Here is a 16036-nt window from a genome sequence, read left to right as displayed (position 1 = left end):
AGTTCTAAATAAAAAATATTATATATAAATATATCTTACATTGACCAATTTTGTCACTGTGCACATAAAATGTTAGCGATTACTTGCTTGTGACAGTCAACTGTCAAGTTTAAACAGATCAAGAAAAATGAAAATTCTGGGATCAAATTTTATTTGATTGCCTAATATTACATAAACTGGCCTCAATATAAGAAGGTTTTCGTTGAAGAAGAAACTTTCACAGAGACACGATGTCAATAAGAATTCTGTCAAACACTGCTTGCAGTAAGGATTACAGACATACCCTGAGCAAGTGTCTATTCAAGGCAGAGGCAGGAAGCCTATCACAATTGTTTCCTTTGATGTTCAAAATTGAATATTTCTTATAATAAATAAGGGGAAGGGACAGAAATTGTGTTAACCCTTGTGTCAAAATGTATCTCTTATTGAATTCCAATAGAGTTCAGCAAGTCTTCTACAATAATAGTTCAACCAGACGAAGTACAGAAGCAACAAGTTTCTAGGTTGTGAATACACTTAAGCACATGAATAACTTAGCCAGGTGAGTAGTCCCATTATCACATGTATAAGCGTTTACAGGTTGTGGTTCAATACTACTATGCCACCTGTGGTATAATATGCTGTCAGCACAGGGTACCACAGGTCTAATGAAATTCAAGCCACCATTCATAGTGATGTCATTCAATTTCAGTGCCTCAGCATGAAATAAGGAGATTGGTGGCTGTTGAGATGACCTGACTATTTATATATTGGATTAAAAGCTTACTTGTGAAATTTAAAATCAAGCTGCAGAGCTACTTAAAAGTATATTTCAACTGCAGAATTAATAATTCTGCTTGTCATATAGGCAGCTCTCTGCAACACCGATAATTATATTCACCAATACATTCTTCATGATTTACAGACTTAGCCTCAGACAGAAAATGAAAGCCTGAAAAGTGTAAGATAGTTGTGCAGAGGAAAAAAGCATAAGTGTTTGATGTGAAAGGACCACTTATTTACTATAGAACTTTGCAAGTCTACTCAACTTTGAACGTACATTTTACTGTAATCTTGTATTTTAAAACTCAAATAATAATGACATACAACTGGAGGTGCCCATCAGTGCTCTGGACACGTATCCCATAAATTAAGAAGAAGTCACAACAGAAAGCAAAGATATACCCAAAATATATTTGTCTCAGCCCACACCTTTTGAGGGCTAAAAGAGACATTCTGGAGCAGTCTTTTTTTTTTTTAATGTTACAATTTTTAATTTACAGGATAGGTACTTATAGTTGTATTTTTAAAATGTAATAATCATTTAAAAAAGTAAGGTGAAACATAACATCCAGAATTAAACAGATTCACATAATATAGTGAAATATAATTAAGTGATACTTTTGCATCACTTATTTTATGTTGATTTTCTTCCATCTGCACAGCCATCTTATGCTATTGCAGGCTTTCATTTTCATTGGTGGCTAATAAAAGAAAGTGGCATGTAGATTCGGTACAAAAATTAAAGTTCTAGCTTTTTCAAAGTTGTCCAGAACCTAGTACAGGGATTTAAAAATCCATGAAGACATTTTATTTGGATTTAACACCTCTCTTTGCAATATTTGCAACCCAAACATAGAAACTTTCTCCCATCTGACAGCCAGAAAGAGACGACATAAGTGAAATTGACTAGTGAAAAAAAAAAATGGAGAGACTTCATTTATGAAGGGCTAGTAGTGCAGGGGTTCTCAGACTTTTGTACTGGTGACCTCTTTCACACAGCAAGCCTCTGAGTGCGACCCCCCCTTATAAATTAAAAACACTTTATCATATATTTAATACCATTATAAATGCTGGAGGCAACGTGAGGTTTGGGGTGGAGGCTGACAGCTCGCAACCCCCCCATGTAATAACCTCATGGCCCCTTGAGGGGTCCCGACCCCCAGTTTGAGGACCCCTGAGCTAGTGGGTGTATTGTCACCGACTAAGATTAATGAGAAACAAAAAGTAAACTATAGAAAACAGTTGAATTGAACATGGTTCAAAAATAATTTCAATCATCTAAACTAAGAAATTCTCTTTTTAAATATGGTTTTTAATCTCACAGCATCCCTTTACAATTGACTCACTTCAGCTCAAACCCAGATAGCTACTGTTTCAGAATCATTCATCAGGTATCTGGTGTCAAATCATCACAGAGAATTGGACGATCCCATTAAAATAAAGATGTTTCCCACAGAAGCCTGTTTACAAGAAAGGACAGTATGAGAAGTAGCTCCGTACCTCAAGTTCAGTTTCTCTTCGATTGATGTCATCCGTGGATTGATTTAACTTTTCCAGTTCCCCCTAGAAAAGAGCAAGAACACAAGCATGCACTGAGTAATCAGACACCAACATGACCAAAAAGGAAAGGTTCTATTAAATGTCATCTGGCATCCCCAAAGAAAGCACATTAGGGCTCTGGCTGTAATGTTAAATGAAAACAGAGATTTAGACATTTGGAGGAACTCAGCCAGAGGTTATGGGTCTATTATAGGAGTGGGTGGGCGAGATTCTATGGTCTGCAATGTGCCCAAGGTCAGACTATATTATCAGGATAGTTGGTTCCTTCTTGGCCTTAGAAGTCTGAGTTTACAACCTGGGCCTTGGCTACACTAGAGAGTTGCAATGCTGGTAGTGGCTTTACAGCGCTGCAACTTATTCCCCGTCCACACTTGTAAGACACATACAGCGCTGTATCTCCCTGGCTACAGCGCTGGTTGTACTCCACATGGACGAGATGAATAAAGAGAACAGCGCTGGTGCTGCAGCGCTGGAGTGCCAGTGTAAACCGTGATTAATCTTACTACGCTGTTACTGATCTCTGGAATTTTCCCACAATGCTTTTAACTAAAGAACTCTCTTTGTTTTGTTATTATGCCTCTCTTTGTTTCATTGTGAACTCGGGGCTCCCGGAGCTGCTTATCTAAAACAAACACAGCAATTGTTTGCTCGAGCAGAGGCAGGCAGGGAATTTCCACAGCTAGTGTTTGCTTGAGGAGAGAAACAGCACGGTGCGGGGGGAGGGAGTCCCTCAGAGCAGCTGCTTATCTGGTCTGAAGGCTATTTGCATTTAAGAATGAATGAGAGAGGGGTGGGGGAAGTGGTCAGAATTTGCAAGGCAGGGAGCTGACACAGGGTCAGCTCCAAAAATCCACTCTCTCTCTCCCCCACGCTCCCTGTCACACTCCACGCCACCCCCTCTTTTGAAAAGCACATTGCAGCCACTTGAACGCTGGGATAGCTGCCCATAATGCACCACTCCCAACACCGCTGCAAACGTGGCCACACTGCAGCTCTGGTAGCTGTCAGTGTGGCCACACTGCAGCATTTTCCCTACACAGCTGTACGAAGACAGCTTTAACTCCCAGCACCGTACAGCTGCAAGTGTAGCCGAACCCCTAGTCTCAGCATTCAGCTACTCAGGAAAGAGAAAAACAAGCTGAGAAACTTCCCTTATATTCTAGTTTTAATAAAGTACAGTTCTTGCTTTGGGTTATTCTTATTTAGTATTAATAAATATGACATACAATCTGTATCTTAAACGAATGTAGCTAATGTCAGCTAGTTCCCAGTAAGAACTAGCTGGGAACTAGCTTGCTTTTTAAAACAAGGCCATTAATCTTCACAGTGGTAGGGAAGGAGGTATATACCCAGACAAAGGCACAAAGATAAGGATTAGAACATAGTGTCAACACTGTAATAGAAACAGGCACATGCAAAGACAGTAAGTACAAAAAGGGACTCATCTCACAATACATTAGAAGCAGATACACCAATACCCTCTTTCTGCAACAGAAGTATCAGAATTTAGCCGTCAATGTTGAATTGTACTAAGGACCCACACCAAGAATTGATCAACTATTGAGTGACTGTCCACCAAATTACATTAATTAATCTGGTCACAATGAAAAGATGTTAGTTCTAACAATATAGCTTTGTTACCCACAGAAGTCAGATTTGATTTTGGACTTTAAAGACAACTGTTTTTATTTTTTATAATAGCAGGTTTTAATACACATTTCAAATTACTGTTCAGTTATCTAGGTAAGAAGGTTTTGCCCTACAAATGTTAAAGCAACAGACATTTATTTAGCCAGATGACCAAAAAAAAAAACAAAAAACACACCACCACCACAATTTCATTAACAGCGTGCAATCAAACTCCCAGTGCTGATTAGATAAATAGAGCCATATTCCAAATAAAAAAGAACCCAAGGACAAAATTTCAGTCATTAGGAGCTAGTGCACCTCAGTCTCTGAAAAATCAGGCCACTTAAACATTGCTGAAGTGTTTGCAGAATCAAACTTATCTTTAGGCACCCACATCTGAAAATGTTGCCACAAATCTGTACAGCTCTCGCAAAGAGATAAAGAAGACAGGTATAGTCCCGATCCAGCAAAGACTTCTACATGTGCTTAACTTTACACACAGCCAGTAATCCCACTAAGGGACTATCCAGGGCATAAAATTAAGGCTGGGTGTAGGTCTTTGCAGGATTAGGGCCATGCTGATCCTTCCACCAAGAAATAGGTCAGGGCATGAATTTGAGGGGAGAAAGTAGGGAACGCTGTTCAGAAAAAAAAAAAAAAAAGATTTTAAAAAGAGCATTTTAAAATCACAAGTAAAAGGAAAGTAACATTTTGTATTTCAAAGCCTGTGTTTTCCTTTTTAATTAAAATCCCACCATTATTAATTATTATTAAGAATTTTATCCCCTCCCTGTAGGTTTACAAAAAAGGTTTGATTTTTTTCAATCACAACAAAAAATGCAAAAGTCAGAATTTTAATTTAAAGGAAGGGAAGAGAACCATGGCACAGAACATTTTAATAGAAAATATAATAATTTTAAACAACCAGCATGAACAGCTTAAATCTAATACAACTTCACAAATGCCCTTGCTTAGCTGGGGCATCAAACTAAGAGAGACCATGACCCCCTCCAACAATCTCATTTCAGGTCTCAGCTTCAAACATGTTTTATTCCCCACCCCCAAATCCAATCTTACTTAACAGCCAAGCCACAAATGATTCAGCTCTGGTCTTGCAACTACTGTACAGCGTTTTGAAAGACGCCCTGTATGAATGGTACTGAAGAAAATCACAGTTGCATTGTCTTGTCTGTGTGCAGACACACACACACACCGCAGAAACCACCCTTCAGGTATTCTTGCAGCCCAAGCATATCACAGGAGGTTTCCCTTTGGGTTTGGAAACGGGCAGGTTGCTTTAAGTCCTGGGAGACTCAGAAAAGCCCCCACACTGTGATGCTGCCTATGTGGGGGTGGGGAGTGGCTTGTCTCCAGCGCACACACTGGGCTGCCTAAAAGGGGGTCTTTTAAACCCCCTCTCCCGAAGGGGAGCAGGCGGCACCCGGGGCTCCAGCAGCCTCTCCACCCATCCGCAGAAATACCCCAGCAGAAACCTAATGAGCTCAGCGGGCAGATGCACAGCGGCTGCACGTCCCATCGGGTGGTGGGCGGAGTAGCAAGGGGGTAATACGGGGCAGATCTATGGAAGACCTGTGCAGGGATGGGGAGCAAACGCAGTGACCCCTCACCAAAGCAGGGGACCCCCCCAAACAGAATTCCCCTCCTCCCGCTCTGCGATCGCAGCTCCGTGCAGGACCGTCCCACCCCCAGGCTGAGGCCCATGGCTCAGGGCGCAGACACTAGGCATTGTCCGCCCAAAGCGTGCGGGCTTGGGCTGAGCCAGCCCCCGGGGCCGGCCGGCTCCGCAGCATCCCCAGGGCTCGCTCTCCTGCCTCACCTGGATCCTGGGGTCCACCTCCTCCTCGGGGAAATCCCCCTCCTCGGGCCGGCTCCTCCGGCCCGCGGGCTCCATGGGGCCGGGCTCCCAAGCTCGGACCTGCCTGCAGCTGCCCGCGGCCGCGCAGGAACAGGGGCCCCGGGGACGTGTGGCTCTCGCCGGCCGCGCGGAAGAAACCCGCCTGCCCACGTCCCCTGCCTGCCGCTAGCTCGCTGTCAGCCGGGCGCCGCCTCGGCCGCGGCCCATCCCCCGGCCCGGCTGTCAAATCAGCGGGCGAAAGCAGCCTGCCTACCCCCACGGTGACAAGCGCCGCCCCCGCATGCTCTTGACAGCACCTGGCAGCCGCCCGCTGCCTTCTCGCTTCTCCTTTGTGCGGCTGCGGAAAGGGGGCAAGCGGCGGGGGCGCTCTGCAGGCGGGATTCCCATCGGGCCGCTGGGCAGGTGTTACCGACAGGGAGTTACTGGGGATGAGCACCCCCAGCAGGAGGCCGTGACTTATTCTCACCCACAGCTGCCCCGGCCTAAAGAGCAGCTGATGCCCTGTAGAAAACTTTGAAAACCAACCTCCTGAGGCCCAGTGGTGCCTGTCTCGTTTGGCCCAGGGGTTTGTTGGTTTTCTTTTTTAATTTAGGGCACAGCCCTGTGAAAGCAGGACCTTAATTGTTTCGCAACGCCTCGCTTGCCAATGGACCTTTGTGACATCACAATCAGCGCGCGCAACTGCGGTACCGCTAACAACGCTTAGGGGTTTCAGGTGCAGGGCCAGGCTAGTTCATCAAAGGGTTGGGGTTTTTTCAGCAGTTCGCTGGTGAGGTTCCGCGGCTTGAAATGTTTTTGCAAAGCACTTTTAGAAGCCTTGGAAATTCAATCAGAACGTGGTCTTCTGGCGTGAGGCAGCTGAGCCAACAAATTTTGTATCTGGTGCATGCAGCAAAAAATAAACAAACTCCACCCCAAAAAAATACAAACCAGTGATTCTCGTCATTTTTGTGTCAGCAAAAAGGAACCTGGTTCTAGAACCCTTGGTGGTGTGTAAAAATAAGGCTACAGGCTAAGTGGCTAATGTAGCCAAAGCAAAACAGACATAGTGCAGAGATCTTTTTGATATAGTGCTCCGTTAGTCCTGGGTTTATTACAGGATTAGCACTTCAACCCTAGTGAGAAGATAGTAGAGTTAACCCCTCTTCTTAGAACAGGCACAGCAATGGGAAGCTGCAGCAGGAATTCTGGCTCTTGTTCCTCTTAGGTCAGTTTTTGATAGTAGGAGAAGTAAAATCAAAGCTCCCACACCCATCTTTCCTTCTGTCCACACCAAGGAGATTAAAAACAAGGGAGAGTCTTGGTCTCTGATTAGGGTTGCCAACTTTCTAATTGCAGAATAGGGAACACCGTTGCCCGACCCTGGCCCTTCCACAAAGCCCCATGCCCACTCACTCCATCCCTCTCCCTCGCTCATTTTCACCAGGGTGTGGCTGGGGATGAGGGATTTGGAGTGCAGGAGGAGGCTTGGCTAGAGTGGAGGGTTTAGCGTATGGGAGCAGGCTGGGGCAGGGAGTTGGGGTGCAGAAGAGGGTACAGGCTCCTGGAGGGAGTTTGGGTGCAGGAGGGGGTTCTGAGCTGGGGCACGGGAGGGGATGCAGGCTCCAGGTGGCTCTGATCTCAGGCAGCTCCTGGGAAGTGGCAGCATGGCCCTCCAGCTCCTAAACAGAGGGGAGGGCCAGGGGATTCTACACACAGCCCCAGGCTGCAGGCACTGCCCCTGCAGCTCACATGGGCTGGGAACTATGACCAATGGGAGCTGTGGAGCCAGCGCTCAGGGCAGCACCTGCAGGTACGTGGAGCCTAGGAGCCGGAGGGACATGATGGCTACTTCCCAGGAGCTGCACAGAGCCTGCCTGCCTCCCTGGTACTACAGCCACCCAGACTTTTGGGAGCCCAGTCAGTTGTGCTGACAGGAGCCAGTGGGGTCCCTTTTTGACCAGGAGTTCCGGTCAAAAACTGGGCACCTGGCAACCCTATCTCTGATCATTTAAAAGTGATGTGGTACAGAAAAGGTTTGTTGTGCCCTTTTCCATTTTTTGTGAGAGATTTTTAAAAAACAATCCTCCTTTAGATGAATAAGGAGGTTCTCCCTGGGGGACCACCCACCCTCTGGCTAGAAGTATCAGCTCTTGATTTAACCCTTTTTCTGGAGGACTGAATTTAAAACTATCTGCAGTCATCTCTATCGATCAGAGATCTTCTTTTTAGAAGCTTCCCCTTATCTCATTAGTTATTCTTTGAGCTAGACATCCTCCTTCCCCTATTCCTTCTGGCCTTAAAACTTAGGCCAGGTCTACACAACAGACCTATATTGTGATAACCATATTGCTCAGGAGTGTGGATTTTTCACACTCCTGAGTGATGGAGCTATACTAACCTAGCTGCCCCCCATAGACGGTACTGTGTTGACAGGAGAGTTTCTCTCGCTGATATCCATACTGCTTCTTTGAGAGGTGGATTAACTAACAAAAGCTCTCTGGCCAGCATAGTAGCATCTTTGCTAAAGCACAGCAGTAGTGCATTTGTGACCCTATAGCACTATGTGAAGACAGGCTCTTATTATTTTCAAGGCCTTCCTTCTGTTTGCTAATAAGGACCTTTTTTTACACATGCAATCATATTTCCTTAACCAAACTTAAGGTAACTAATTCTTTAACTTCCTATTTGTCTTACAGCCTGTAAGAGTCTTTTAAAAATGAGTGACCATTTGTAAAATTTGCTTTCTTTGCGAGAGATTCATCACTCCTACAATTGAGGTCTGAGAAAGCTGCCGCTCCCATTCTCTGCTCTTCTAGCAAATTAAGGAAAGATGAAAAATAATATTCCTGAGATTTATAAGGTGAAAAAGTAAACAAATTACAAATAACGTTCAAGCCTTCTTTAGACAACCTAAAGCAGCAAAAAAAGGAGGGACCATACACCTTTGAAGTGACACCAACAGCCTAAAACAATGAGAAGGACAGGAGGTGCTGCATAAAAGCGGAAAGAGAACACAGCTACAATCATAGCAGGACTGTTTGAGGCTGCTAAGACAGCTTTGCACCACAAAAGGCTGTGTTGGTACTTTTTAAAAACTATTTTGTTAAAGAGAAACAGTTATGGCCTGATCCTAAGAAGGGTTGAGCACCCACAACTCCTACTGAAGCAAATTAAGGAAATCTACAGAGAAAAACTCCACAGATTTCAGGACATCTGTGTCAGATATCCTTCATGACAATCATCAAGCCCTCTCATTCCCATGGCAACCTGGCTCCCTGTGAAGCCATGCTAGCCCACTGTCTTAAAGCCCAGAGCAGAAAAAGAGAGTTAATGCTGACAAGCCCAGAATTCCCACTACCATTTTCCCATGGGTTTTCTGGAAACTGTTGCTATGTAACATGGATCTTCCTCAGCTTTGCCATCCCCACCCACAACTCGCATAGCTCTAACCACTTAGATTTAATATGTAAGGACAGGCTTCTACAAGGTTAAGGATGGAGGAAAATCACTGCTTAAGCTTCATTCTCCTCTCATGAACAGATTTTAGGCCATTTGAGTGAGGTCTCTGCTCCTGTCATCCCTACCAAAGCTGCCCACGGAACAGAATCCTAAACAGAACACAAAGAAAAAAAATACAGTGGGAAAGATAAGTTGCCCCTTTATTACTAAATTATGCTTGTTACTGATTTAAGTACGTAGTGTCTGTGATGGGTTGGATTCCCTGGGATGTCAGCTGGTGTAATGGGACACCTCTGAGGCAGACTATTCTGCCAGCCAGGACTCCCTTTTACCTGGTCTTGCTCGGCTAGACTCCCCAGCCTTTTCCAGCCAAGCACACGGGCAGGGCCACCCCCAGCTGCACAGAGAGACAGAGATTCACTCTGAAGACGCTCATCTTAAGGGGCTTGCCACAGCAGCCAGATGTCCAACCCACCCTTGGAGTACAAATCCCAAGTTATATGAAATTTGCCTTTTCCCTCAATGTGGAGAGGGGTATGCACAACTTCTCGCCCCTCCTCCCCCACATTAGAAATCACAAAGTTATATTGTAAAGCAGAAATAAATTTATTAACTACAGTAGGTGTATTTTAAGTAGTTAAAGAGGTAGCAGACAGAGCAAGGCAGAAAATAAGAAAATAAAACAGAGCATGCAAATTAAGCTTCATACTTGTAACCAGTTTCTTTAGTGTAAGTTCTCACCCTAAATGTGGTTCTAATATTCTTCACAGGCCAGATGCCCTTCCAGCCTAGGTCCAGTTCTTTCCCCCAGATTTGTCCTGGCCACCCCTCCATCACATTATGGGGTGTGGGGGGCATGGCCAGGACAATTTTGAGTGACTGGCATTGCAACCTGTGCATGGAGTCGCAGCACCAATCATAGTCTTTTTGGTTTTTTCTCCCTATTGGACAGTGCTCACTGGTTAATCCAAACCTGCCTGAAACAGTTCAGTGAAACACAATAATGACTTGTGCTTAATTTTTGGCTTTTTCATTCAAATTGAGTGATTGTTGTATATATAGCAATTGTGGATTTTGTACAGATTTTGCAAGTGGTAAATTACAAAAAATTTTAAAAATCTACACTAACATTGATATCTTTCTTCATGCTTTTGAGGGCTCAGTTCAACCAAAGTACTTGAAAAATAAGATTAGCATACAAAACAAAGATGCATCACAGCCCCTGAATGTATATAAACACTAGTATTATACAGGCATTTTCTGGACTGATTAATTAATATTTGGTTACTAAAGACCCATGTGCAGTTGATGGAAAACTGTGGAAAGACTGATTTAGAGACAATTCTGCTTATAGAATTCCATGTTTCTCTTCCTGAAGGGCAATTTGCATGAAAATAATTTCCTTGTCTTGAAAAATCCTATGTCTCCTGCTGATTATTCACATCAGCCCATAGCATTTTCAAACAATATATATTAAATGTTTTATAATATTCAAACAGCATTACAAAATCAGTTTTAAAATTACTCTTACCATTGACCCAAATACTGGAAAGACAGTACAATTTCAAAGAAAAATAGACATTTGAGAAACTAGAATTTGGACTCTTAAGTTCTAAAATACACAAATATGTGGGGATAAAATCCTCCAGATAAACCTCTGGAGCAAAAGTCATCCGCAAGCAGTAACTCAATTGACTTTTGTGCACCAAATATGAATTTGGCCTACAGAATTGCCCTTGTAAAACAAACATGATCTGTTTCTTTTAAACTGCAGTGGAGTTGTTGCTCTAATAACTAACTTTCAAAGCACTTATACTTTTGAAAGCCAGGAAGGCACATTATATGATATATAGAAGTATATTTTAAACACAAAGCAGGATGTTGCCCATATTCATAGGCATGAAGATGATGGAGTGTTTGAAGTTCGTTGGAAGCTTATATAGGACATTAAAAACATTATTTTTAAAGTAGTCAAATTCCTATAGTACTCCTGGTTTATGTATGTTCATAATAATTATACTCTGTGTGCTACACTTCAGGAAGCTTTGAGTTCTCTAGATTACTCTTATTTATAAACACAATCTAGAAATGTCACATCCATATAAACATACATATAAGCGGCCGCCTCTGCCCTCAGATTAAAAAAAAACAAAACACATACACATTCATTGGTGGGAATGAGCATGTATTCTAGGGACAGATCATCCCAGGATTTCCCCACCTCTGCTGCATTTTAATTAGAGTAAAAAAAAAAAAAAATAGAGTGAGATAAGAGAATAAATACTACTCCAAAAAGCCCCTTTGTTTCACTTCTGTTTAACAAGCAACATTTAAGGGTGATTAAAAACATACACCACCTGGGCTTTACAGAGCTACAAATGGCTGATTTAAAGAGATAACATGCTATTTTCTAGCACTAAAGTTCAAGATGTTTAATATTCTTCATTTTAAAAGAAAACAATTAGCATTACTAGCCAAATTGTTTACTAGGCTGACTTTAACTGTGTCTTACATCTTCATGCATCTTTTAGATTGAACTGGAAATCACATACATTGGATTATTATTTATATCACTCTTTTAGGGGAACATTTTTCAACCGGTAAAAAGAGAGATTTTTACTTTTTTCCCCGCAATTTCTAATTAGATTGAGCCATTATCTAATAGCCCGTAGACACGTTTACAGGCACATTATACTCAGAGAGAAATAGCACAATTTCTTGTGAGTCCAGAAACAAACTCTGATCTAGCCTTCTAACCTACTAGGTACAAGAAGTGTTGCTTGCAATCCCCACAGAACAACACATACGTTGGCAAATCTTATTGCTTGAATATGACCTTGATGACAATAATTTAAGCAAGCTCATTAGCTAACTATCTCATTATTTTGAAACCAGTGGTTATTTTTAGTATATGGGGTTTCACACTGTTGAATTAACAATTTTATGGACTTTCCCTGGTTCCTGTTTGTTGGTCTTCATAGGGACTTTCCTTCTTCACTCTCAAGTCCCCTTGGGTTAGGGTGACCAGATGTCCCGATTTTATAGGGGCAGTACCAATCTTTGGGTCTTTTTCTTATATAGGCTCCTATTACCCCCCACTCCCATCCCGATTTTTCACTCTAGCTGTCTGGTCACCCTACCTTCAGTGGGCCTTTAGTTTTGAGCACACCTATGTCCATCTGTTCCAATAACCACAATAAGAACTTTGAAATCTCCTCCTTAGGCATGGAGGACTGCATGGAATTTCCCTTTGGAAAACCACAGGAGTCTTAGTTCTGTCACAGGGATCTCTAACTATGGATCACTGTCTCTCTGTCCCTCCCCCAAAGGGTAGAATGTACTACCTCGGTTGGATTCGTGGAATGAGAGACTAGGCTAAGGGACTCTTCAGATCTCCTGTTTAACAGCCTTGGCTAGTAGCCACAGGGAAATCAGCCATTCCCCTCCCTGTTGTTAATTATAGTAGATGGGGGAAAACAGCATTAAAAACATTGTGAATAATAAGTATATCCAGAATCCTGAGCTACCTCTTAAGCACCCAGTCCCGCTGCTTGTCAGATCAACGGCAAATCTCCCACCAATTTCAATAGAAGATCAAACCGAAAGGTATTAATGTGCCCCCAGCCAGGGCCGGTTTTAGGCCAATTCAACCAATTCCCCTGAATCGGGCCCCGCCCCTAAGAGGGCCCTGCGGCCAAGCCCCAGTACGGCATACCGTCAAGAGCCGGTGCATTGTACCAGGGTGGCCTGGCTTCCCCAGGGAGCAATTTAAAGGGCCTGGGGCTACCATCAGGGGCTGGAGCCCCAGGCCCTTTAAATTGCCACCAGAGCCACACTACTGAAGCCCTGGGGTAGGGCTGCTGGGCTCTGGGAGCTATTTAAAAAGTCTGGGGCTCCCAGCCCTTTAAATAGCTGCTGGAGCCCCGCTGCTTTGCCAGGGCTCCCATGGCTATTTAAAGGGCTGGGGCAGTAGAAGCAGAGGAGCCCCGGGCCCTTTAAATAGCCCCCAGAGCCCTGTGGTAGCAGGGGGCTCCAGGGGTTATTTAAAGGACCAGGGCTCCAGCTGCCTCTGCTGCCCTGCTCCTTTAAATAGCCGTGGGAGCCCCGCCGCTTCCCCAGGGCTTCTGCAGCTATTTACAGGGCCAGGGCAGTGGAAGCAGGGGAGCCCTGGCCCTTTAAATAGGCCCCGGGCTGCTGCTGCTACCCCAGTGAGGGAGGGAGGAAGAGGGAGCATTCATCGTACAGGGTGGGCTGTACCCCCTGTACCCACACCCCCTGCCCACAGCCAGCCCCTGCTGCACTCTCTGCCCACAGCCAGCCCCGCACCCCCTGCCCTGCCTCCACCAGCCCCTGCCTGCAGCCAGCCTCACACCATCTGCCCTGTCTCTAGCCAGCCCCACACCCATTGCCAGCAGTCAACCTGTCTCCAGCCAACCCCTGCTGCACCCCCCGCCCTGCCCTGCCCTGCCCGCACCAGCCCCGCACCCCCTGCCCTGTCTCCAGCCAACCCCTGCTGCACCCCCCTACCTGAAGCCACTCAGTCTCGCAGTCCTCTGTTTCCAGCCCTGCCAACCCCTGCTGCACCCCCCTGTGGCCCTGCCTGGAGCCAGCCGGCCCCACACTCCCCTGTCTCCAGCCAGCCCCGCACCCCTTGTCCTGCTTGCAGCCAGAACCTACTTCCAGTCAGCCCCTGCCCTGCCTCCAGCCAGCTCCATGTCCATTGGTACCCTGCAGTTCCCAGTGCAGTAACTCTGCACATCTGCTTCAATGAGGAGGGCAGGGACCAGCTGGGACCCACACGTGCACCCTCCCTCCCCCCCCCAAGGAGTGGCAGGGACCCAGACATGTGAAATGGAGCTCATTTCTAGGTCAGGCCCATCTTTTTAAGAAAGAACTTTAGGTAGGGTTAACATACATCTGTATTTTCCCGGACATGTCAGGCTTTTTGGTTCTTAAATCACTATCCGGGATTTTTAAAATTTTAAAAATTCCTCCTTGGAAAATACAGACATAGGTAACCCTATTGGTACAAAAAATACATACAAATCAAACTTTTTATAGGGAACCGGCTGCTAAGAAATGAAAGGCTTTTTTTTTACATTTTTTTTTTTTTAAGTCATCCCTGCCGGGGCCCCGCCGAAAATGTTCGAATTGGGCCCGGCACTTCCTAAAGCCGCCCCTGCCCCCAGCAATGTCTCTTAGAATCAGTGTTGTCACATGAGCAGCTGAGTCCTAACAGCCCTTCTTTCCTCCCCAGTCTGAGAATTGAGTGATGTTTCAGTAGCAAGAGAAAGACTGCTGCAGTTCAATACAGAAAACTCCCTTTCCCCTCCCTTCACTACTTATGGGTCACCTGACCCAAAATAATTTGACACTTAATAGAACATAATACTGAGACAGGTAAGTGTGAAAGTGGGAGGGGGGGGAATTGCACACTTTTAATTACAAACAACAAATTCCAGATAAACCGTAAACAGGCCTGATTTTCAAGAAGTAATGAGCACCCATAAAGCTAGCTGACTTCAATGAGAGCTGTGCATGTTCAACAATCCTAAAAATAAGGCCCTATACTTCTTTTTATTGAAACCTCCTGTGTTAAATATTATTTGGATTCAGGGACAGAATAGTTCTTCCAATTTACCAGAAAGGAGCTCTTTACAGCTGCAAACATTAATTAACATCTGCAAACACCTTTAAACAGTCAGAGGCCTCAATTTTGCAAATCTTTAAGGACTTTGCAAAACTTTATTCACAGGAATCACATTGACATCCATAAGACTAGTCAAGTGGGTAAAGTTAGACTTGGGCTTTAGTGTTTGCAGGATTGGAGCAAAAGTGCCTAGTTCATACAAGGACCCCCTTATGAACTAGTGAGTTCCCCTCACAGTATCCACCTGAGGCTACAGTTATTTCACTTTTAATCTTTGAAATTTGTTTTTTAAAGTGTTTAAAAGTAGAGGGTCGCGCTTTGCTCCTTCTGTAGGCTGAGCTGTACACTCAGTGAGAGAGCTACACATGAAGCAGTTGTCTGTGATGTACAGGCAGCAGCAAGGGCATCAGAGATATTCCTCTGCCTGCTGCAATGTGGTGGCAGGGAAGACAATGAAGATCAGAAGTGGGGGGACCAGAGCTGAGGGTCATAGGTGGTTACTGACACCACCTAGTCTCTGCACAGAGCTGCTTTGTCCTTTACCTTCCAGTTACTTGTTAACCTGCCCCTCATCTGCTATTTTTTCCTCTTCTCCCATCACCACTTCCCCATCCCCTGGTCCCTGTTGCTTTCTTCCCCCTTCCAGTCCACTTTTCCCCTCCCACCCAGATCCCCACTTCCCCCTAAAAACTTTCCCACTAAGGCTCCTGATTTCAGTTTGTCTGTGGCCTTGAGTTTATTTCCCCACACAACAAGTTAAACTGCTGCCTGGGATATGTGTAGCGAGCAGCTGGGAGCACCAGGCCCTTATTCTCCTCTAAATCAGGCTTTTCCAGTTTAACCCAAATCAGCAGAGTTCTGCCCATTGATGCCTAGAACACCCCCTGATATCTTGGAAGTGATTGGCTGCAGTGTTCTAAACCTACCTCTTTACATAGAGGAGCAGAAATGTTATGAAGTTGGTCTGGGAAAGCAAGACCCTACACAATCAAGTCCTTGAAATTTAAAGGCTTAAGAACTATTTGACACACAAATTGCACCCTTTACTCAGTGGCCTCCCTACCAGACAGGAAATTCACCAATCACTTAGGTTAAGATCATAACATGAGGTGATAATT

At 44.6% G+C, this 16036-nt stretch overlaps 1 protein-coding gene across 1 annotated transcript in view; it reads right to left on the bottom strand.

Annotated features, from left to right (window-relative positions):
- The window catches only part of SH3BP5 (SH3 domain binding protein 5), a 51360-nt gene extending 45304 nt beyond the window's left edge, over window positions 1–6056 (bottom strand). Inside the window, exons 1-2 of the mRNA XM_032774948.2 lie at window positions 5789–6056; window positions 2263–2325 (exon numbers count right to left, since the gene is read on the bottom strand). Of these exons, the coding sequence (XP_032630839.1) occupies window positions 2263–2325; window positions 5789–5863 (138 nt within the window). The 5' untranslated portion in view covers window positions 5864–6056. The remainder of the gene's footprint in view (window positions 1–2262; window positions 2326–5788) is intronic.
- Window positions 6057–16036: the final 9980 nt, after the last annotated feature.

Source organism: Chelonoidis abingdonii, chromosome 2 (assembly GCF_003597395.2).
Source record: "Chelonoidis abingdonii isolate Lonesome George chromosome 2, CheloAbing_2.0, whole genome shotgun sequence".
NCBI lineage: Eukaryota > Metazoa > Chordata > Testudines > Testudinidae > Chelonoidis > Chelonoidis abingdonii.
Note: the sequence above shows the minus strand (reverse complement) of the source record. Positions and strands in the feature narration are given on the sequence as shown.